This window comes from Pecten maximus, chromosome 11 (genome assembly GCF_902652985.1).
Source record: "Pecten maximus chromosome 11, xPecMax1.1, whole genome shotgun sequence".
Lineage (NCBI taxonomy): Eukaryota > Metazoa > Mollusca > Bivalvia > Pectinida > Pectinidae > Pecten > Pecten maximus.
The window spans coordinates 4553410-4577782 of record NC_047025.1 but is presented as its reverse complement, the minus strand read 5'-3'; the positions used below and the strand labels follow the sequence as shown (position 1 = coordinate 4577782).

The following is a 24373-nucleotide window of genomic DNA, read 5'->3' as shown; positions in this document are numbered from 1 at the left end:
ATGCCAGATAACCATCTTATGATATACATGTATAAAAACGCACAAGATTTAAGATAAATCTTTAAGATATAGATTTTACTCTACCCTGTGTAATATAAAACCCGTGAAACTTAATTTTACCTCGGACATTACGCGAAAAAACACAAGGAATTTCGTTTGTTAAATATCGGTAGGCAGTTATTGTCAGTACGACAAATAGTGGTATGAAACTAAGCCTGCATCCATGTGATCTTAAACTGACCTGATAGCTGCACGAGTTCACTTGTAACGAGAAGATGGTAAAAAAAAAACGGGGGAAAAAATACGAGAATTAACGGCATAGTTTTAATGCTGGTGGTTATAATGTAAAACTGCTGGTGAAATAAATTAACAAACTATTGCGTTTCAGCGCGGATAACAAAATTATATCAGTTTGAATCATTTTGGTAATACTACGACTGCATTTGAATCAGGAATATAATTTCATTAGTTTGTCATTTGAAAAGATACATCCACTTATTCAGCTTGAATTCAATCTTAACTTTGTTTCGTTTTTAACTGCATATCTGCATATCTGCATTTTGCATTTACCGCTACATTGACCAATCACATACTTCATCTTGACCAGTAGCGCCACCTGTCGCGTCATATCCGGGGCCAAAAGATGATATCACGGTCTATGGAATTCCATAAGCGAAAGCGCGCCCTTCCTACAGCTTGCTATATTTTAACTACTCTCAGTGCTAAGTAAGAAATATGCAGTCACTTATTAAAATATAACATGCAATAGGCAGGACGGTATCGCTCACGGAACGCCATAGCGGACATTCCTTGCTGAAAAAGACCTCTCTGCCATATAAAGTCTCATTCTGGACTCTCTGAAATATTTAATGTGGGTTTAATCACGGATTCGTGACAAAGAGAAAGATGTAATAACATACAAACTGTTAAACATTTAAAAGTAATTTAGCTGTTTAATTTAATCAAAATCCTGACTTTGAAAAATTTGACAGTCTGAGCAGTGTAAATCCGCCTTGGGAATTTAGAAGTCACACGGCGCCCGCCATAATGTTTCTCGTCGTGTTATCGTCTAACATTGTTAGCTCACCTGGTCCGAAGGACCATGGTGAGCTTATGCCATACCGTGGCGTCCGTCCTCCGTCGTCCGTCCTCCGTCCGGCCGTCCGTCCGTCAACAATTGACTTATTTGACTTCTTCTTCATAACTGCTGATCGGAATTTGCACAAATTTGGTCAGAAGCATCCCTATGGGTAGGGGACTCAAAACTGTACAAATGATGGGGCTGACCCCCTGGCGGCCTCTGGGGCGGGGCAAAAAGGGGTCAATTTGGCACTATTGATATAAACGACTTCTTCTCTGAAACCAAACAATTGCTATCGCTCATATTTGCCTGGTAGCATCACTATGTGGTGGGGATTCAAAATTGTACAAATGATGGGGCTGACCCCCCAGGGGCCTGAGGGGCGGGGCGAATGTGGTCAATCCGGCTATATTGGTATAAACGACTTCTTCTCTGGAACCAAGCAATGGATATCTCTCATATTTTACTGGTAGCATCACCTTGGGGTAGGAATTTGAAATTGTACAAATGACGGGGCCCACCCCCCTGGGGGCTGAGGGGCGGGGCCAGAAGGGGTCAGTTTTGCAGAATTGATATAAACGACTTCTGCTCTGACACTAAGCAATGGATATCGCTCATATTTGCCTGGTAGCATCCCTATGGGCTGGGGATTCAAAATTGTACAAATGGTGGGGCTGACCCCTGGGGGCCTGAGGGGCGGGGCCAAATTTAGTCAATTTGTTTAAACAACTTCTTCTCTGAAACTAAGCAATGGATATTACTCACATTTGTATGGTAGCATGGTTATGGGGTGGGGATTCAAAATTGTAAAAATGTTGGGGTTGACCCGGGCCGCCAGGGGGCTGAGGGGTGGGGCCCAAAAGGGGTCAATTTGGCTAAATTGATTTAAACAACTTATTCTCTGAAACTTAGCAATGGTTTGAATAGTAGCATCCTATTGGGGTAGGGATTCAAAATTGCATAAAGGAAGGAGCTGACCCCCCAGGGGGCAGAGGGCAGGGTCAAAAGGGGTCAATTGGTCTAAACAAGTTCTTCTCTGAAACTAAGCATGGATATCACTCACATTTGTGTGGTAGCATCCCTATGGGGTCGCGCCAAAAGTCAATTTCATTTCATGGATTAATGCACTTTTTGGCATTTTTAGTATTAAAATAAAACCAATGTACATGTAGTCACGTACCCATATAAAATGCTTATGATATATGTTGACATAGCAATACCAGCGACAAATATACTTAAGCATCATTCTTGTTTCATATCTCATGAAACCAGGTGAGCGATACAGGCCCTCTGGGCCTCTTGTTGAAATGAAACCTTCATAAGAACATGTTCTTGAAAATGTGACCCAGATAACGCGATATGAAGGAGTTTTGATATTTTCTATTATCACTATTTTTGTTCTTATCATTTGACCCCTTGAATGAAGTTTGGTTTGGATTGTTTTGTTTAACGTCCTATTAACAGCCAGGGTCATTTAAGGACGTGCCAGATTTTGGAGGTGGAGGAAAGCCGGAATACCCGGAGAAAAACCACCGGCCTACGGTCAGTACCTGGCAACTGCCCCACGTAGGTTTCGAACTCGCAACCCAGAGGTGGAGGGCTAGCGGTAAAGTGTCGGGACACCTTAACCACTCGGCCAACGGGACCGAATGAAGGTCAATGCCAACGTTACCATACTTTCTGTAGCCAACAACCATACATGCTATCTATGCGTCAAATATCAAGTCTATATATAAAAGAGCAGAAACCTTTTAGTGTCTTTTTGAGTGGTTTTAAAAAAATTGGTGTGAAAAAAGTACCACATCTCATTTTCATTTTTCATCCAAGACCATAAAACATGGACATTCCGTCTCAGTGGATCATCTTCTTTCGTATGCGTTGGATGACCTACTTTTGACCCCATGACAAGGCACTGACCTCGACACAAACCGATGTTTTTCTGTGCATCATCAGGGGATGAAACTCGAAGCGCGTATGGTTGGTCTACATTCTATTTTTAGCTATTTATCACTTATTTTACTTATAAATTGTTGATGTAAATGAGCAGATTTGATTAAATTAAATGAATATATATACCCATACGGAATTATGAAGTTTCCGCTTGATAAAATTTGATGAAAACACAAACTTTAATTCAGTGGCTTCAACTTCATGAAACTGAAGTTGACATCATGTAAAACATATATTTTTATACGATTCGTTTGTAACGCGTGTTTTGATTGGATACGGATCCTGTTCTTATCTGCGATAGAATCATGATCAGTCGTGTTAACTCCTGTCTATCGCGCCTAAGCCGCGCCCCGTTGCCATTCAAAACAGACTATCGCGACCCACAGAATATATTTCTAGAGGAATTGCTCCATAAATGTATGGTTAACATAAAAGTGATATCAAATTCCTATATAGCGTCAAGTCAAGTTCGCCTCTTAGCGAAATCGAATACTCCGCAACATGCATGATTGATGACCCGTTGGATTAGAATGAAAGTGAAGAAATCTAAACAGAACAAAAAGTACAATGCCAAATGAAATGTTTTTTTTTGTTTTTGTTTTTGATGCATTAAACAAAAAAGGTAAATATTGTTCTAAACGTCCTTTATTCATTGAAACGTTTTTTACTGTACTGGCCAATATTGCAAGTAAAATCCGAAATAAAATGGAACACGTGCAAAAAGATAAGCTGCACCCAAAACTTATTGCTGAAACTGCTGAGGAGCTTAAGGAGCCACTAGCATCACTCTTTAACAAACCCATGGACGAAGGCAAAATTCCTGACAATTGGAAGCATGCACATGTAACGCCAATCCACAAGAAAGGTCCACACAATGATCCTAGCAATTATAGGCCAATAAGTATAACATCAGTGCCATGTAAACTAATGCAAAGGATCATAAGAGATAAATTGCTTGACCATATGGAAAATCACAAGTTTTTCTCAAAAGACCAGCATGGGTTTAGACCTGGTAGATCATGTACCACCCAACTTTTGGAATCAATCGAGGACTGGTCAGTGCACCCGGATGAAGGAAACAATGACATTATTTACATGGATTTCAGCAAGGCCTTTGATAAAGTTTGTCATAGACTTCTGCTGTTGAAACTGGAATCTTATGGAGTAAAAGGCAAAGTTTTGAGATGGATCAAAGAATACCTCACAGGACTATCCCAGCAGGTAGTAATCCATGGTGCTATCTCCAATAGCCTCCCAGTCCTCAGCGGAGTCCCCCAGGGAAGCGTTATCGGGCCGATAATGTTCCTGACTTATATCAACGATCTACCCGAGATGTTAAACTGTACAACAAAAATGTTTGCAGATGATGCCAAGCTGTACAGCAGAAACTCTACCCAGGAAGAAAGGGATCATCTACAAAGCAATATTGACATCATGTGTCGATGGTCTGAAGATTGGCTAATGTCTCTGAATACAGAGAAATGCAAACATATGGAAATGGGGCCCAGAGAAAAATTAACGAGCTATAAAATAAATCAAAGCGGAACTGATCATATCCTGGAGAAAGTACACAGCGAAAAAGATCTAGGTGTCTACATTGATAGGAACCTCAATTTCAACACCCACATACAGAAAACCGCTAACAAGGCCAATCAGATAGTTGGAATAATATTCAGAAGTTTTACCTACATGAGCCAAGATATCTTTGTAAGACTATACAAATCCCTTGTCAGACCGCACCTGGAATATGCTTCTGTAATCTGGTCACCACTCTATGTTAAAGACAAAATAGCAATTGAGAGCATTCAGCGTAGATCTACCAAACGTGTACCATCACTTTGAGATAAATCATATCCAGAGAGGCTGTTAGCACTTGGTTTACCAACTCTAGAATACCGTCGCGAAAGGGCCGACATGCTGCAAGTGTTCAAAATTCTGAACAATATTGATGTTCTGGACCGGGAAAAATTATTTACCTTATGTGACTATAGAGCAACGAGAGGTCATTCGAAAAAAGTTGTTCAAGAGACCCTGTAAGAAACATCTTGTGTCCAGTTATTTCAGCAACCGAGTTATAAAGCCATGGAATGCTCTACCAGAACATGTAGTCTCAGCCCCCAGTGCCAATTGCTTCAAGGATAGATTGAACAAACATTGGAAGGACCATCCACGGAAGTTTATACCTTCATTTTTATAAAGTGATTGCAGTGCCGCTTTTGAAATTATGTTATCAATCAGCTTGATTTTTCTTACTAGAACAAATGACTGAAATGTGTGAAAATGTGTTTTTAATTCAAAGAAGAGTTCTACACCAGGAATTGTCAAGATTCATATATATCAAGTGTAAATATTATGTGTAAATAAGTGCACATTATTTTAAGTGTACAAAATGTGCATTACCATATGTATATCTATTTAGTGAAGAAACAACCAATCCGAAGTCGCTAACCTTCTATTTGACAAACCTCATTCTGTAATGACATGGCGATAATACACCACACAAGCCTTTTAAGGCTTACATCGATGTCATACTGTGATTACTGTGATTAAAAAACTTCACATAACGGTTAGGCCTATGGAAACACATCAACACTGATTTTGTCTAAACGCATATATCGCGATGCATACTGCAGAGAAAATCCAAATATGTCGTTAAATCTAACAGTACTTTCACAACAACCAAATATACCGCTTCGTCAACATACAGATCAAGTTATCGACTTTAAAAGCTTCCTTCTGATTGGTCAGTAGGCTCTGAACGACATGTCCTATCGGTCCCGAATTCAAACCAAATTTCATGTTCTAATTGCCAGTATAGACATTCAAAACATCATACAATCCCCTCTATAATTTACTATAAAATTTACCAGAAAAAATATAAGGGGTAAAATTTTGGTGTCTATATTTTATTGGTCAAATTTTAAACGATATTCGATTCCGGATAGGATTTTACCTGGAACAGCTACCTTTTAGACAGTTTCAGAAATTAGTTATTGCATAATATCTTTTCCCTGTCGCGCAAAACTCCTTTACTATCGTTTTAGTTATATCAGAGACTTGCATGTACATGTAACCTTTGAATCAAAATATCTTTCGTAGCGAACGCGCCTTTAATAATACATCCAACTTCCGGTGCTTGATCCATCGCCACCACTTGACATGTTCTGTTCGAATCTCGTACTGGTATGTACTTATAGACTACATTGTATATATACTATAGTATCGTATAGCTACATATCAGTCAGGCCTTCATAACAAACAGACAGATCCGGTACAGAACTTAATACAGCGCGAAATGTGGAGAAGATAATTAATTTTCTAGGTCACCTAGTAGTCTAGGTGTTTATACTGTAACTGTTTAAAGCATGAACGTCTGCTTGTATCTGGTCAGTGGTCATCAACACCAGATTTAAAATTATCCTCGATATGTAAATAGTATATATATCAACACTGTATATATAGTGCACATCGAGGATTATCTTAACTCGGTGTTAATCAGTAATCACCAGGTACAAGTGCCCAATGGTCCTCGTTTGTATGATGGACAGGGCACCGGGCACCCAGTAGCTGCGATAACGTAGCTCTGGACGACTGACGGACAATTTCTGACAGATGGTCGGAGAGCAGTGTAGGCAGGGTATGAATATTCGTTCTATGCATCCAGTAGACCCTTGAGAGTATGTTTTTGACTCCCCAAATTGAGATATGACTCTTGGGTTTGAAGGGACATGTCTATTTGACACATATGTTTTGACCCTTCAGATTTCTCAGAAATAGTGATTTGACTTCTGAAATTGCTAAAAGTCAAGGGTCAACTGGATGCCCTGATGGATTTGTGCTGCTGCTTCTGTAGTATTGCAGTGCTTGGTGTAGTGGCCCTGCCACCAGATGCTTGGTGTTGAACACAATTAACAGTACCGATTCGCATAACCAAGTTAAATCACTATCTGGTGCTGGAATTATGTCATTATTATCTCCATCACATGGTTTGACCTTTTTCTTACCTGTTTTCTTGTCACTCTAGAATTATATATAAGTTGGCATGAGCCATGTGGAGTTTTATCTTACCGGCTGTATCATCTGTATTTCCTAAACTGAATTTGGCAGCTATAATATGGTCAATGTACAGATTGAGGGTCACTGTGACTGGTATTTCTCTTTAGGGTGCAACTAATTTAAACTGTATGCTCATCTAGATGGGTGGTGTTGGCGTTGTGGGCATGCAGGCCCATTAAATTTACGCCAGTCGCTGAGTATATCTATCCCACCCATGTACGTTATTGTATATTTGTCGCGGAAGGGCGACCGAAGGGAGCCACGAAGGCTTATCAAAAGATATCTCAATGCATGTAAACAATTATTTTTACAAATGTGTTTCATTATTAAAAGATACAAATGTATTTGATATTGTAATATAAAGTGAAATTATTGCAGTGTGTACATGTTCATATGGGGGATACACAACCATATTGTGTCTTATATTATAAAATCCGAGTCTAAAACAACCAGTTAGGCAGTCGAGAACATCTCTGCTTCCGTGATCGAGGTACAGTATATAATTTTGTCCTTTTGCCAGGCTTTGCTGGAAGTTTAGATTAAGCCTGCTTATCTCCCTGCAAGCCTTCATCTTTAAATCATTGATTGGATACATTTAATTGATTTTTTTTGTCAACATGTGATAACTTATAAAAATTATCGGAATACCAAACTGAATATAGCTGTTCAGTATCTGACTCTCTAAACAAGCAGATACTTCAAATTAGCGATAATAAGTCTATTGTTCTCTTCCTAATCAGGTAACAGCAGCTGGTGGCATTAGGTGTGTTTGGATAATCTCACATAATCTCACAATCACTAATTAATTAAAGTATGATACAAACAACTCAACACAAATATAATCAATAACGAGTACAAATGCAATTACATGAATTAAACACAATTCAGCAAAATGAATGTTGTATCTGTTTCGTGACATCTTCAACTTTTTAATTATATTGCATCATAAAATCATCAACCAATTGATAATCCTTGCACACACCATAGGGACTCCTCAGACCATATATTAGCTGCGATAACGTAGCTCTGGACGACAGACGGACACTTTTTGACAGATGCCGGAGAGCAGTGTAGGCGGGGTATGAATATTCGTTCTAACCATATATACCTCCAGCCAAGCCCAGTAAAAAGAACTTATATTAGTACTGTACCTCGCAGAAGCAATGACTTTCTTGTCAAATATCTAATCATATTTTTGGTATCTAGTATATACAGGCAATACACGCTACACATAAACGAGTAGTCTTAGCATGGGGCGGTGGGTCAGGAGTAGTCTGCCCTTGGTACAGGACCAGGTGTAAACAAAAAACCCACGATCATTTCCGCACTCACAAAAAAGGCAAGATTTTGAATGAAATAAGTAGTTTTTGTAATTAAAACTTATATTTGTATCAACATATAGGTTTACTTGAAGAGTGGAATCGAAAATATGATAAGAATAAACCCATTTTTATGAACAAGAGGCCCAGAGGGCCTGTATCGCTCACCTGGATTTCATGAGATATGAAACAAGAATGATGATTAAGTATATTGTCACTGGTATTGCTATGTCAATATATCATAGGCATTTTATATGGGTACGCGAGGTTTTTCTGCCAAAAATGCATTAATCCATGAAATGAAATTGACTTTTGGCGCAACCCCAGATGATACCACACAAATGTGAGCGATATCCATTGTTTAGTTTCAGAAAAGAAGTTGTTTAAACCAATTGACCCCTTTTGACCCCGCCCTCTGCACCCTGGGGTCAGTTCCTTCCGTTATAAAATTTTGAATCCCTAACCAAAAGGATGCTACCAGTCAAATATGAGCTGTTTCATAGAAGTTGTTCATATCAATTTAGCCAAATTGACCCTTTTTGGCCCCACCCCTAAGTCCCCTGGGGGGGGGGGGGTCAACCCCAAAATTTGTACAATTTTGAATCCCCACCCCATGACCATGCTACCATACAAATGTGAGTGATATATCCATTGCTTAGTTTCAGAGAAGAAGTTGTTTATATCAATTCTGCCAAAATGACCCCTTTTGGCCCCGCCTCTTAGCTCCCCGGGGGTCAGCTCTGTCATTTATACAGTTTTGAATCCCTACCCCGGGGGTTGAAGCAGGCAAATATGAGCGATATCCATAGCTTAGTTTCAGAGAAGAAGTTGTTTATATCAATTTAGCCAAATTGACCCCTTTTGGCCCCGCCTCTTAGCTCCCCGGGGGTCAGCTCTGTCATTTATACAGTTTTGAATCCCTACCCCGGGGGTTGAAGCAGGCAAATATGAGCGATATCCATAGCTTAGTTTCAGAGAAGAAGTTGTTTATATCAATTTAGCCAAATTGACCCCTTTTGGCCCCGCCCCTCAGGCCCCAGGTAGGTCAGCCCCACCATTTGTACAATTTTGAATCCTGGCCCCAAAGGGATGCTCACAGTCAAATACGAGCAATATCTATTGCTTGATTTCAGAGGAGAAGTTGTTCATATCAATATAGCCAAATTGACCCTTCTTGGCCCCGCCCCTCAGGCCCCCGTGGGGTCAGCCTTACCATTTGTACAATTTTGAATCCCCACCCCATACTGATGCTACCAGGCAAATATGAGCAATATCCATTGCTCGGTTTCAGAGGAGAAGTCGTTTATATCAATATAGCCCAATTGACCACATTTGGCCCCGCCCCTCAGGCCCCCGTGGGGTCAGCCTCACCATTTGTACAATTTTGAATCCCCATCTCATAGTGATGCTACCAGGCAAATATGAGCAATATCCATTGCTTGGTTTCAGAGAAGAAGTCGTTGATATAAATATAGGTATATTGACCCATTTTGGCCCCGCCCTCAGGCCCCCAGGGGGTCAGCCCCACCATTTGTACAATTTTGAATCCTCACCCCATAGTGATGCTACCAGGCAAATAGGAGCGATATCCTTTGCTTGGTTTCAGAGAAGAAGTCGTTTATATTAATATAGCCAAATTGACCCCTTTTGGCCCCGCCCCTCCGACCCCTGGGGGTCAGCCCCACCATTTGTACAATTTTGAGTCCACACCCCATAGGGATGCTTCTGACAAAATTTCGTCAAATTCTGATCAGTGGTTATGAAGAAGAAGTCAATTGTTGACGGACGGACGGACGACGGACGACGGACGGACGGACGGACGACGGACGACGGACGCAACGGTATGGCATAAGCTCACCTTGGTCCTTCGGACCAGGTGAGCTAATAAATAGCCAAAAACGGTATTTTTCACGGTTGAGTGATCAGATTATTTTTTTTACCTTTTTTTAAAAGAAATTTCACTTCTTTTTCTAGATTTCTGCTTATTTTTGTCATCTTTTCCAATTTCAGGAATTATGCAGCTACTCATGCAATATTAATTAAAAGAGATCCGTGCATCATCTGAATCAACGAAGAAATGTACAAGCATCCAAGCTTCTATCAGAGGCTTCTACTACAGTCAAGAAACTCGCAGACACAGGTACCAGAATACTATTTATGCTCCCTCAACATTTAAGAGGCTTAGGTGTTTATGTGTTCATTATAATCTCTCGCCCCTTTAGGCGGAGATCTCTTAAGTTGACAAAGTTACACAATGCTTGACTAGTTGTTAATCTTCAGAATCTTGTTTGAGGGTTCAGATCATGCACCTTGTCCAGCCCTCAAGGGGATGAATGACTGATTTGCTCTTCCTTCTTGGCCCTCTTATGCAGGTAACAGTGACCTTGCATTGATACGAGACATTGTTGACATGACCATCGATGTGATGCAATTGTTGTGAATAATGGGGTATATCCCCTTTTCAAAACGAGGGTACATTGAAAAGGAGTTTCCTTACACAGGACAGGTATGGTGTATCCATAATTTTACCTTTGTGGAATTTCCTTCTTGCCTTAAGGTTAAGATGCATATGTATGACTCGTCTTGACAATATAATGACATCAAGATAGCAATGCAATGACATCATGATAATACAATGACATCACAATGACAATAAAATGATGTCACGCTAACAATTCAAAGCAAGGATTTTCCTAAAATTTTTCTACTGGGTCTAGAGTCCAATGGATTGTGAATTTCTACGCAACGGAAAGGCGACTTTGGGAAAAACAAAAATTAGCGAAATTCATTCAAATTTCAGTTTTTCTTTGATGAATATTGCCTTTATATTATTTTTGATTTCATTTTGTTATCTGTAGCTGTTTTTTCAAAATCGCCTTTGTATATAGAAAACATACTTAATCATTCAAATGTGACTTCAAAATTGGGAATTTTTTAGTGGCAAATTGGGAATTTTCACAGGGTTTTTTAGGGGAATGGGTCCTTTTAACGGACCCTGTTTCTATTGTAGAAAATCCCTGCAATGACATAACAATACAATGACATCATGATAATCTTGACAATTTATTCGCATCATGTCAATGTCGCAAATGTTGCAAATGATTTCACATAAGTATCAGATATGCAAGAGGCCTAAAACACAGTATTCAAGGCAAAAAAGAAGAGAAAAATACATATTCATTCCCTTGGGAGTGAGACAGGGTTATTGACCCTTATGCTAATGGGATGGGATCTTTTTGTCCCATTTTATCATGATTTTGAAAACAAAATTAAAGAATTAGGCAAGAAAATTTTCAGAAGCAAACAACAAATTTTATGAATTTGGCTTAATTATATTAATATGAATTAATTTCAATATGAAATGGAGCCCATTATTGGAAAAAATCTAAAGAAATAGCCCTGGAGTTGTAACTTGACAACCGTTTGTTTTAAGAGCTTTTTTCATCAATTATATGGACTGACATATTGTTTTCCAAATTTTATGTAGACCTCATATTCTGAAAAAAAAAAATTCAGTGTGAAGCCTTTTCCAAATATAGGAATAAAAGCCATCCTCCAAGCCCCTTTTCTAGTGTAAAAGTTCAGTACCATATTTATCCTCCAATAACCCCCTCTCATAATGTACCATATTTTCCTCAAATAAGCCCCCTCCCATGCAGTTGTAAAAGTTTAGTACCATATTGATCCCTTAAATAATCCCATCTTTTAGTGTGAAAGTACCCCCAGTACTCTATTTATCCTCCAATAAGCCCCTCTTCTAGTGTAAATGTTATGTACCGTAATTATCCTCAAATAATTCCCTTCTCCTTGTGTAAAACTTTAGTGCTGTAATTATCCTCCAATGTATCCAATCATCCTCTAGTGTAAAAATAAAGTACCATATATATCATGCAATAAGCCCCTCTTTAATTTGAGTACATGGTATAAAAATTTAATATTGCAGGTTTGGTGAATTTTTTTAACAACTGCTTTTAAATTGCTATTTAAAATTGATTATGTGGTGATTTTGTGAAAATGAAGAAAGGTGTTTATTTATTGACAGGGGCTTTTTTGCATATAAATATGGTAATTAGCGATGCTTAATTTTTCATACCTGTATGATTTTATTTCAGAAATACCTTCCAGCTACAAACTTGAACACTCCTTGTCAGCGATTCCATTTGAATACAACTCTTGAATCATCACAACAAAGCAATGCCAGTCAAAATAAAACAAGAGAACCGAAGAAACCTTATCGGAAAAGAACTGATGCAAAAGTGCACTCCATTATTAATTCTGACGATCCGGTGCTGAATCAACAGAATTTATACCCCGAAAATCAAAGTGCACAATCCATGAGCAAAGATTCGCGTCGGGAAAAGTTGGCTAATCCACATCTTGCAATTTTCAGATCAGATGGCCTAGATCCGTTACATTATTCACTTGTTTACAACAATGTTAAAGAAACAGAGTTATTTGGAACAAAAAGGCATCTCATTGCTAATGTAGGTATAAGACTGGGCCTGGGTTGGATGGTCGCGAATCTTGCCTTTGTGAGTGTGGTCGACTTTCACGTTATTCCACAACATTTACAGATTTTCATTGGACTAGCTGCTGTAGGATATATATATACTTGTTACCGATTTATATACTATAGGAAAGCGTACAGGGAAACAGTTTTTCGGCTTTACAAGGAAAATTACGGATTCAACAAAAAGTATGTTATGATTAGGCCGTACATGTTCACATCTTCAAAACAAAAAGTGTTTACTGAATTGGAAATGAAGTTGGATCAAGAAAAACATCCAGAGCGTTTCCAGTTAAACTGGAGAAAATATCGTCTAGTTCCTGAGAACTTTTTACCCAGCCATAAGTCATTCCTGTGGGAAGTTTTGGGACATAAGTATAAACCAAACTAAAATTAAAAAGTCGTCTAGATGAATTTTAATGTGATTTGGTATTTTTTTTACTTAACTTTGACAATTTATACATTTTATTCGATTTGAATTAGATCTGTTTACTTGAATGGCACTGTGAATCTTCTATCATATTTGTTTGTTTTTGTTTACAACGTCCTATTAACAGCCAGGGTCATTTAAGGACGTGCCAGGTTTTTAAGGTAGAGGAAAGCCAGAGTACCTGGAGAAAAACCACCGGCCTACAGTCAGTACCTGACAACTGCCCCACGTAGGTTTCAAACTCACAACCCAGAGGTGGTGGGCTAGTGATAAAGTATCGGGACACCTTAACCACTCGGCCACCACGGCCCCTGTTTAGTCGAATAGCACTGTGAATCTTCTATCATAGTGTACCTAGAATATCTTACATTTCATTTGATTGACAGCTGATAAAAGACACCAGATTAATTTAAGTAGGTAGATCTTTCACCTAAAATACCGAAATCCAAAAACCAACTTTTATTAAAACAAGACAATTCGACAAATTACAGTCCCCCACTTTATGTGAAATTATATGCCGAGAATGCACAGATGATAAATTTGTAATAAATAAGGTGAACCCATGCCCTAGTATGAGGATCCAGTGACAATTAAGTAGTGTAGGAGATAAAGCCTGGACAATATTTCCTTTGATATAGGTCAAAGGTCGAGATGTAGGTCAGATCATCAGAGTGACTTTCTTTTGATACACGACACACTACCTCATGCAGGTGAACCCACACCCAAATGCAAATATGAAGTTTCTGTGACAAGCAGCATAGAAGAGCCCGACAAACTTTTTTGTATATAGGTCAAAGGTAAAAATATAGGTCAGGGTGACCTACTTTTGATATATGAAACACCACCTCATCAGGGTGAACACATACAGTATGAAGTTCTGGTGACAAGTAGTGAAGACCCTGCTCAAGATAGCACAAGAAAGGACAGACGGACAAACATGCACACACACACACCCCACACCCTTTCAGGGGACTAGTAAGAGGCCCATGTGATATGTACTTGCTAAGTTTTTCTACAGCTTATGTAGTGAAGAATCAATGCAACTTTTAAACTCTGCAAAGTTGATTTTGGCCATTGATGAATTTGGTCATAAATGACTCAAATTGTCGATAAGCAGTGAAACAATATACAATACCATTGATGAATATCAACTGATCACCTCTTTTCATAACATTGGTTTTCTTGATTATTTAGATAAATTTGATTCTTACGGCTATAAAGTAACGAGTACTCGGGGGCAGAACAATATACACACGTCGAATGCCATATAGTGTTATATACTATCTCTCATGAAAAGAAGATTTGCTTTACATAAGGAGTTGATTAATAGCATGATATGTTTCTTACTTTTCACTACAAAGACAATGTTTAATTTTCTAACAGTTTATGGAAAACAATAACCCAAAGTCTCCAACCCGTTAAACACAACTTAATATCTGATTGTGAAGCCTTCCAAACTGTGTTGTGGAAAGAGATCTCTGCAAGATTCAAGTATTAGATATAAAAAAAATTCTGCAAAAATAACCTTCACTTGACAGTATGGAAGCACCCTTTATACATTGTACATATGCATATACCGATGCACTGCAAAACATATATCAAATTTCGCAAAATTACTCGTTCTCAAATTCACCTAAATATGTCTTTTTTTACCTCCAAAATCACTCTAAAAAGGGAGAAGATAATACATCTGATTTTTGATATTCATTCCAATTTGGCTTTAAATTTATTTGTAAATCAATTGGAGAATCAATAAAGGTTTTATATCAATTTCTAAAAATAGAAGATTTTTAACCCAAACACATAACAAGATATTAAAATATGTACTCCATACTACAATGCAACTATATTCCAGGTTAGGTTGAAATAACATTGATACTTTTTGAGAAACTGACCTTAAAATACAAAACTTTAGAGTCCAGAATCCCAACATCCCTTATTTCCAGAAGGAATGGACCATAAATTATGATGATATTCTGTAAATGTGAAGGGTGTCTTGAGATGTCCACTATGTGAGCTATCTATATAATAAGTTTGGTGAAAATTGGACCTGTACCTTCGGAGTAATGGATCTAAACAAAACTTTTAAAAGTGAAATATTGACACTGTTGCCAGAAAAGTACATTTTTGTATCACCATAATCTCCCCTCGCAACTTTGACAAAGGTTTTGAATATTCATAAATTTGTATGAAAAGAAAAGAAAACAAAGTGGTTATACAGACAGGTTTACTGTTTCTAATTGAAGCCAACATTATGGATCAAAGAATCAGAAGCAAAACTTATTGGGTCACTTTGTGTATATAATACTGAAGTTTTTCAAAACAAAATCAAATGAGATGCATGAGCAATTATGTAAAACAGCCAGATATCTAAAATTCTTTAATACAGAATTTTTATACATTTATTTTACCCGAAATTACTTTAAAGTCAAAAAGTCCTCTTATTTTGTTTCTTGAAAACTTGTCGGTACGAATCCTAAAAACTCATTGTAACCGCTAAATTCCCTGAAGCAGTCTGGTAAGACTCGACATCGCGTTCGGTTGATGGTTACATTACCAGCAACAAGACCATATATGGACGTTTCCCATTCTTGCATATATTTGATGTCTTTGCCAGTGAAGTGCTGTTGTTTAGTCCAAAACACCCAGTGTGTTTTTACAGCAATATATTTGTTTTGCTTTTTATCGTTTTCCCTATAAATTCGTAAGATACGTTTTCTGCTATCAAGTTGTATTATTCCCACAGTGAAAGGGGCAATAAGTGCTGCAACTGCTGTGATTAAAAACGCAAGATTGGAGAGAGAGAACGGGTCTTGGCCAACACTGACCAGACTCTGCCACTGTTGATACAAACTGTTTACTAAAAAAACTTCTAAACCACTGAGAAAAAATCTGGAACATGTATTTCTAATCAGGGCATTTCGCTGGAACGTGTCAATATATATCAGCGAGTGGTTTGATGGAATTTTGTCCTCCTTGTGTTGGTTTTCAAGCTCACTATCAAACGTGTCATCAAATGAGGACTTTATGTAGTGAGGACTCTGCTCAACAGAAAAAGGAATCTCTTTTTGTTTTGCGAATTTGCTTGATGCCTTTTTTTGTGCACTTGGATGAATATTTTGTGAAACATTCTTTTTATGTTTTGGTTGTAGATTTTCTTGATGGTTTTCATGGCGAGTATTTTTGGTTTTGGCGCTGGAGCTTAGCCTTACCACCGAACATTTCTTTGTCCAACAGATCTGTCTTGATTTCATAACCTAACAAAAGAAAATTTGTAACTAATGGTTATATACAGATCAAATAAATTGTTATAACTTTATTAACAGTACATAATAATTAATCATCCTAAAGCAACAAAACTGCTTCCCTAGTATTTTATAAAAGAAAATTCATTAAAACTGACCCAGTTCTATAATAAATTGTATGTTAATTAAGATATCCTGCAGTCTGAAAACAAGGGCCATAACTCTAAAAATGTTGGTCAAAACACAATGACAATTAGGTACACACATGTACACTGATTGATACAAGTAAAATGTTTGCAAAACTGAAGTTACTTTTGACAAGGTTTTATAACTTTTCTTTCCAATTAATTCAAGGGCCATAACTCTCTAAGCCAGTTGTTGGTATAATGCCTTAAAATTACAGGTTCATCACAGCGAAACAATATACGCTGGAAGTACATCACATATGCAAAAGTAATATACAGTCAGTAGTTGATATTATGGGTACAATGTGTTAAGTAATCTGTTTTTACCCCAACATGTCTTGGAGTTTGCCCTGCAAGACTGGTCACGGCTCGCAATATTACAGGCGATATCCTGCACCAGCTCAGCATTTTGGTTAGTAGATCTCTGAAATAATCAAAATACACATTGTAACTATAATTTAACTATCATTCACTGATAACATAATAGTCTAGTAAGTACTTCAAATTAAGTACCCTAGTTAAAGGGTAACCAAAAGAATACAGGAAAAGTCTACTTAGTTCAAGGAGTTACTTCCCCTTAAATCAATCTGTCATGTCAATGTGTATACCTTATGTATTTGTCTATATTTCTTACCACCTGTTGTCACCCTCAGGAGAAAATGTGTTATTTTCTAACGCTAGGGATCTAACCCTTGATCCCAGGATGGAAACTCCCTCAGAAAATCAAAACAGACTCAATTTTGCAAGACAGTACTTAACAATGGAGTGTGCCCTATGAAAAATATAAAAAAAAAAGTTTGCATATTTGACTAATAAATGCATCTCATTTGGTCATTATAAACAACTTTTGTTTTAACGGTATTTGTGTTTTGCCAATTTTCATTGAAATCAGTATATTCAGGAAAGTACAGAAAAAAAAACCCAAGAAATTTGTCAAAAAACAAAAACTATTCAAACTTCATTAAGTTGCATAAATCAAGCAAGAGAGTTCCAAACCTATTTCATTAAGACTTTTTACTGTCCATTGTAATATGGGAAATTGGGCTACTGACTGACTGACATGCTGTGAGCAGTGTGGCTTCCCAAGTTAGCATTACTATCAGGGAAGTAGGTTGCACATACAAAACCGGGGACACGATGAAGAATTGGGTACAATTGCTACCTGGCAGGGACCTTTTAGGGATAGTCATTTAGCAGGCCCATCCACTGAAGTCTAAAATACTGTACAGGCTACAAATGTTCACAGGTACTTGTGGACATGATTATGATGTTTTTAATTAAATGTTACGTTATAGGGCCTAAACGAGTTAATTATTGTTTTACAATCGCATGCTTATAAATTAATTTTTTTTTTATCATACTTATTATAAGACCAAGGCATATATATATTTTTCTTTTTTTGAAAATTAAGCATGCGATTGTAATACAATAATTTACTCGTCCAAAACGTAACAATTTAATTAAAAACATCATAATCATGTCGACAGTGACACTAGGTGCAAAAATGTTAACTCATCAACGTTATATGTTGAAGTTGAGCGACTGGTCAACGGCGTTGAACAGTACATACCAGTCTAGTTAGTGTTATTGATAAACAGAAGTATAACCTATTTATAAAATATAGTATTGTGCATGTCGTCTACCTTAATTACTTTATGTTAAATGCCAATCCTTCATCAACTCTTGTCAATGTCACCGGCATGTACATGTGTGCACCGCCATGTTGTGTACAAAGGCGCGTTCGACTCAACCGGAAGTGCTGCTAAACTTATTCACATTTTTCACATTAATGTTGTTGTTGTTTTTTAAATTAGAGAAGAATATCTTTGGATTTTTCGGAGTTTTCCGATTTTCTGGAATAAATTTTCGATATGATCATCGAAGATACGTTCGTGTCAAAGGTAATTTGTTTGGTGTGTTTTTGGATATTCACATGTTTTTACCGATTGTGCATAAAACCAGAGACCTAAGATAGATTCTACACTGTTAAATAAAATTGCAAATTCACTTCACGGTAGAAGTTTGAGACAAAATTCAGTAGTTAAGAGTGTATCCGGAAGGATTTTCAATATTAAGATTTTCTTGAAATCTTATGATCTACATAATGTATCGACCGTGGACCGCCCGACAGCGATGACCAGACCGCCCGACAGCGATGACCACGTTGTTTTGGTGTCCTACTGTTTGAAACAAAGTTTTCTCAAATGCAGAGAATCAAGCAAAAATTAATCGACATATTCGCTCAACGGTTACGGGTTATCAATTTAAACGTCAGGGTCAAATTTTGTATCTTATTTAAACAGCGAAACCTGACTTTCCCGACTGTTAACTTTTAAAACATCCTGCAACATCCGACCATATCCATAATATGAAAGGCCGTTCATGTCAAATACGAGATACATTTAACGTGTTGGCATTTAACGCGTTAAACACATTTAACGCGTTAAACATAACATTTAACGCGTTAAAACTAGTTTTAACGCGTTAAATCTTAACGCGTAAAGCTTTAACGCGTTAAATGTTTACATTAATGTAGTTATCATTTAGCGCGTTAAAGACAGTTTTATCACGTTCATAATCATTTTAACGCGTTAAACTTGATCAGATTAACCAATCAGTTGCACCCTTGCATATCAGCATTCGGGTGAAAGTTCTTCAGGGAAGCGGGAAAATATGGAGGCTTCGAGGAGAGAGGTTCGGGCAGTACACAGGTGCCTGACTCGTTTTTATAAAATAATAACATATAGAGTACATATAAGTCTCATTTATATGTACTCTATATGTTATTATTTTATAAAAACGAGTCAGGCACCTGTGGGCAGTAGTACAAGAATGCCTTGGGACTGTGCCAAGACAATCCCTCAGTCCCGTCAGCGATATTGTCAGTATCGTGTGAATCCCGATGTCGGCGTTGGGTTTGTTTTGGTCTGCAGATGTTTTTTTTTATAATTATTTCAAACAGTTTAATGACAGAATATTACAGTACGCGTTGACAGAATATCAACACGTCAAAGAGAATGTTGATATCTCTGAAAACCGATTTAAACAGAGAAATCAAAAATAATGAAAATAATCAATTTGTGCAATGAATCAACAATTTTTTTCCTCTTTCACTGTGCTTCATTCTTTTGGTCATTTGTGTATTCATGAAGGTCTGTAAGATACATTGTTGTACATTACTGTAACTGGTACATTCTGATGACGTCACATTGTTTACTGACGTTCCGAGTTGTCTGCACTCACCGACACGAAGGTGGCATTTTGTTCTGGGATATGGTAGTTTTGTCATCTTTGAACATTGATGAGATAATACAGAACATCTCACAATATACCATGTTATAAATGCAATTTACAGAAAACGAGATGTAGAGACTGTATTTATCACTCCAACATCCATCAGCCTACTACAAGTACTTGTCGATAGTTCGTCTATCTGGTCGGTTGCCATGGCAACATTGATGACAGTAAATATTCCTACAACTGGCAAATATAAACACACGATTAGAACCTAAATATAAAAGTAAAAAGTAGTAAATTATTAAAACAAAAAAACCAACAACAATAATTACGATAGCAATAACTGACGGTAGAGTCAATTCTCTCCAGAAAGCTGGCTCTGGCAGCCATACTGTTAGTCCTTTAAATACATAATTAAAGAAGATATATTATGAAACAGGGAATTCGATTGGTCTGTTATTTTAGTCATTTTAACGCGTTAAAACAAAAGCTACGACTTTTAACGCGTTAAACGAATGAAGCTGTTTATCACGTTAAACCTACCTTCAAATGTAAGTAACAAATTTAACGCGTTAAAATTCCAAGAAAACATTTAACGCGTTTAGCTTTAACGCGTTTAGCTTTAACGCGTTAATCTTAACGCATTAAAACAGTTTAAACATGTTAAATGTTATGTTTAACGCGTTAAATGTATCTCGTTTTTGACAAGAACGGCCTTTCATACCATAAGAACAGCGACATGCTCATGACTACCGACAAACTGTCATATCCGACAAAGACTCATACGTATAGCTGCGATAACATACATGTAGCTCTGGACGACGGACGGACAATTTCTGACAGAGCAGAGTATACGGAGGCAGGGTATGAATCACTTGTTGGTCAACATTATTTTGACATTATAAATCGTAATAGAAATAATCCAAGCCAAGGTTCAGGTCAAATGTCAAGGTCAAATAATGTATCTTTTAAATGGTGCATATTTTCTTATAACACTGTGAAGTTATTTTTTTCATTTTTGGAACCAAACTTATAAGTCAAATGATGAGATGTCAAGGACATCAGGTGAAAGGTCAAGGCCATATTTCAAATTCGTTACATGTAGGTAATATATATTTTTGACATACATTGTAATTAAGCAAATTTGTCTGGAAGAAAACAGAAATCATTGACATTGGTCAAAGTTCTAGGTATATACAATTGCATCAGGCATACCACAGGTACATTGTACTCGCTGTCTTCGCCAGTACATCCTTTATATTGTTTCATTCGAAAACTGACTTTTATTCAACTGGTTATAATAAAGGCTTGAGGTGAGCAATGTAATCTTTTAATTTTGTTTTAATTTTTTAATGAATTTTCAGAATAAAGAATGGGAAAAAGTCAAAGGAAAAAGTTAAAGTTGGAGACAATGGGAAAAAAGACAATTTTACAGCTAAAAGACCAGTAAAAAAAATTAAATTAAACTGTCAATATCCTGGTATCATTTAAAATATGGTGTATGAAAATGGAGTTTGAAATCTTTCTTGATTCTGTCCTCACAATTCTGAAATAACATTCTGTGTAAACATTTAAAACAAACAATTATTTGGTTATGATAAATTTTTTTTAATTTTCAACATAGGTACTATATTGTTCTTGAAAAACCCTGTATAGAAAAAAATGTACACTTACAACTTTGTTTTTCCAATATCTCACTCACACACTCCTTTTCACAATAAATTGACAACAATCTTTCTTACACATTCTCAAAATAAATCTTCAACAGTGTTCTTCTATGACTCCGATGTTTTTACTTTGCTTATAAAATCCTTAAAATCTTTCAACCACACCACGTTCTGAGTCAACCCTCAACAGCTCAACTTTCTGAGACAGATATATGGCACTATTATCACAGGCATCTGCAAATTAGCATTTTAAATAGAAAAAAAAAAAAAAATTATAAATAATTTCAATAAGCAAATGCAGATGTGTATGTTATCACAAAGGTGTAAGCTAATTAATTCAGTAATATGATACCAAGGAAGAACTCGGGCAGTATGAATAAAAATGGAAAGTGTCAAGTTACTTTACTAGCCCAGACTGATGCATAAATAGAGAGCGAGAGGTTGCTAGTTTCCAAAGCATATAGGCAAGATAATTAAATGTCAATATTCCTTCTCCGTATCTGTAACTGGCAAATTCACACAATCTACATTGGATCTCGTCCTGTTCCGACTAAACACACAAAAGTCAAAATTAATATAATTATAATACTCCTATGTCATATACAGTATTCACAACTAAAACCCAATGTCTGTCAGATCATGATATGCACTTTCTTATCATTGAGGAACACATGGTCATATATAACACATCACAGGGACTTGGCACAAATTTCCATCCCAAAGTCGAGATGTATGTATAATATATATATGGTCCATGGGTGGGGAATTCGTGTCAAGCCCCTGTGGTACATAAACATTCATTCAAATACCTGAATAATACAAAAATTAACAATTTATAAAGATAATTCAATAGTACAATTTTACTTACTCAACTAATTATTCAGTCAACCTGTCTAGAACAACCACTTAAGGGAGCAGATGAGAACTTTATAGACAGATTTTTTTTAAAACTAAGGTGGCATTCATAGACATGTTTTGGTTACAAAGAATGACTTTTATACACAGGTTTTCTTGTAAAGATGTGACCTTTATAGAGAGGTGTTTGTTGTAAAGAGGTGGCTTTTATAAACAGTTTTTTATATAGAGATGACTTATATAGGCAGGTGTTTGTTGTATAAAGGTGACCTTTATACACAGATTTTTGGTGTAAATAGGCGACCTTTATAGCCAGGTTTTATTATGTAGGGGTGATCTGTATAGACAAGTTTGACTGTTATATTTCTTGTGATCATGCCCTGCTCTGCCAAATTTCAATTTACATGTGGATTTATCATAATATATAAGCTGTATCACTATGATAGCAAAAAATAAATGAAGCAATATTTCTTGAGTAAATACCCAGAGTCTGCTTCCTAATAAAGGGATTAATTGTTAAATGACTTTTAATGTCATTTCTAACTTATTATTTTTGTTCTGTGAAGATGTATTATTTTTCTTATATATATTCATATACATGTATATATCATAGAAATGGATGTGGTGTAGTGATGAAAGCTGCAGGTATATCTGGCAAGAAGATAAGGTGTTTTGAATAATGAGTTTGTGGTCCGGTCAGAGTACAAGTCATGAAAATGGTTTCCTTCATCATTTGTGATAATATATTACATCAACATACCTTTGCTTAACATACCTTTCATTTTAAGAAATGTTTTAATCTTGTGTATTTCTAATAAATCATAATTCATCAACATATAATAGTAAAAAAATGTACAGTTTCGCCATGTTATCAAAATATTCACAAGGTTTAAATACATTGTTTCAACTGAAATACGGCAAACCTCTGGTCAGTTCACAACAGCAGATAGCTATAGTTTGAACACATTTTTTTTCAATAAGCAAACAATAAAATTTTCCTAAAAGTGTTAGTTAAAACTCTGGTTGTTAATAATTGACCCTATTTCGGATGGTCCGAACTTGTCAAATGAAGATTATAAATCAATAATAATAGAAAATTAAAATTTTGGAAATATTTATATCATTTAAGCTATTCATTTTTTTTTTAACTAAAATTTTTATTCAGTTTTCAAATACATGTACCCTATTTCATACAATTTGGCAATCTGGCATACTAAAAACGAACGACGTACTTCACCGTGTGCTCATACTTAACATTTTATACACAGAATACTCAACCTTCGATTCAAATCAGACATCTTATACATACTATAAATCTGTAGAGAACATTCATATTGAACATTTTATACATACCATAAATCTGTAGAGAAAATTCATATTGAACATTTTATACACACCATAAATTTGTAGAGAACATTCATATTGAACATTTTATACACACCATAAATTTGTAGAGAACATTCATATTGAACATTTTATACATACTATAAACCCTGTAGAAACATTCATATTGAACATTTTATACACACCATAAATTTGTAGAGAACATTCATATTGAACATTTTATACATACTATAAATCTGTAAAAAAAAAACATTCATCTATAACTCTATGGCTATTCATTTTAGTACAATTCTTTAACAAAGAGCAGCATATATATATATATTAAACACTATATATAGATCTCTGTTCTAATCAACAATTTGAACAACTAGGATGTGTTGTAGTTCACTGTCATAATGAAATGTGGGACGAACAAGATGTCTGTTGACTCTGTTCCTCACAAAACACTTACTGGCAATTAAGGGCAAAAAAAAATCATACAAAATCTAAACTTTGTG

The 24373-nt window shown here is 36.4% G+C and overlaps 2 protein-coding genes across 4 annotated transcripts; one reads left to right on the top strand and one right to left on the bottom strand.

Annotated features, from left to right (window-relative positions):
- The first annotated feature begins 6135 nt into the window (after nucleotides 1–6135).
- Nucleotides 6136–13338, top strand: LOC117338097. Of its 2 annotated transcripts, XM_033899293.1 has the most exons (3): nucleotides 6136–6214; nucleotides 10417–10546; nucleotides 12519–13338. In XM_033899293.1, exons 2-3 carry the CDS (start codon nucleotides 10484–10486, stop codon nucleotides 13302–13304), a joined length of 849 nt encoding a protein of 282 aa, XP_033755184.1. In that variant the 5' UTR covers nucleotides 6136–6214; nucleotides 10417–10483; the 3' UTR covers nucleotides 13305–13338. The 2 variants fall into 2 exon arrangements, with proteins under 2 accessions (XP_033755184.1, XP_033755185.1); XM_033899294.1 differs by lacking the exons at nucleotides 6136–6214; nucleotides 10417–10546 and adding an exon at nucleotides 10753–10778.
- A 2219-nt stretch (nucleotides 13339–15557) lies between these two features.
- LOC117337571 lies at nucleotides 15558–18531 on the bottom strand. Of its 2 annotated transcripts, none has more exons than XM_033898612.1 (3): nucleotides 18417–18531; nucleotides 17101–17197; nucleotides 15558–16600 (listed from the first exon to the last, which is right to left on the bottom strand). In XM_033898612.1, the coding sequence occupies exons 2-3, from the start codon at nucleotides 17179–17181 to the stop codon at nucleotides 15785–15787; spliced, it is 897 nt and encodes a 298-aa protein (XP_033754503.1). In that variant the 5' UTR covers nucleotides 17182–17197; nucleotides 18417–18531; the 3' UTR covers nucleotides 15558–15784. The 2 variants fall into 2 exon arrangements, with proteins under 2 accessions (XP_033754503.1, XP_033754502.1); XM_033898611.1 differs by having other exon boundaries at nucleotides 18426–18490.
- Nucleotides 18532–24373: the final 5842 nt, after the last annotated feature.

What these genes read in the sequence shown, in the direction of transcription:
- LOC117338097 (XM_033899293.1), top strand. Translation starts at nt 10,484, where the DNA reads ATGTACAAGCATCCAAGCTTCTATCAGAGGCTTCTACTACAGTCAAGA. An exon ending in CAAGAAACTCGCAGACACAG is followed by an intron (nt 10,547 to 12,518) that starts GTACCAGAATAC and finishes ATTTTATTTCAG; the next exon opens with AAATACCTTCCAGCTACAAA.
- LOC117337571 (XM_033898611.1), bottom strand. Translation starts at nt 18,481, where the DNA reads ATGTACATGCCGGTGACATTGACAAGAGTTGATGAAGGATTGGCATTT. An exon ending in GGATTGGCATTTAACATAAA is followed by an intron (nt 17,198 to 18,425) that starts GTAATTAAGGTA and finishes TGATTATTTCAG; the next exon opens with AGATCTACTAACCAAAATGC. An exon ending in AAACTCCAAGACATGTTGGG is followed by an intron (nt 16,601 to 17,100) that starts GTAAAAACAGAT and finishes TTCTTTTGTTAG; the next exon opens with GTTATGAAATCAAGACAGAT.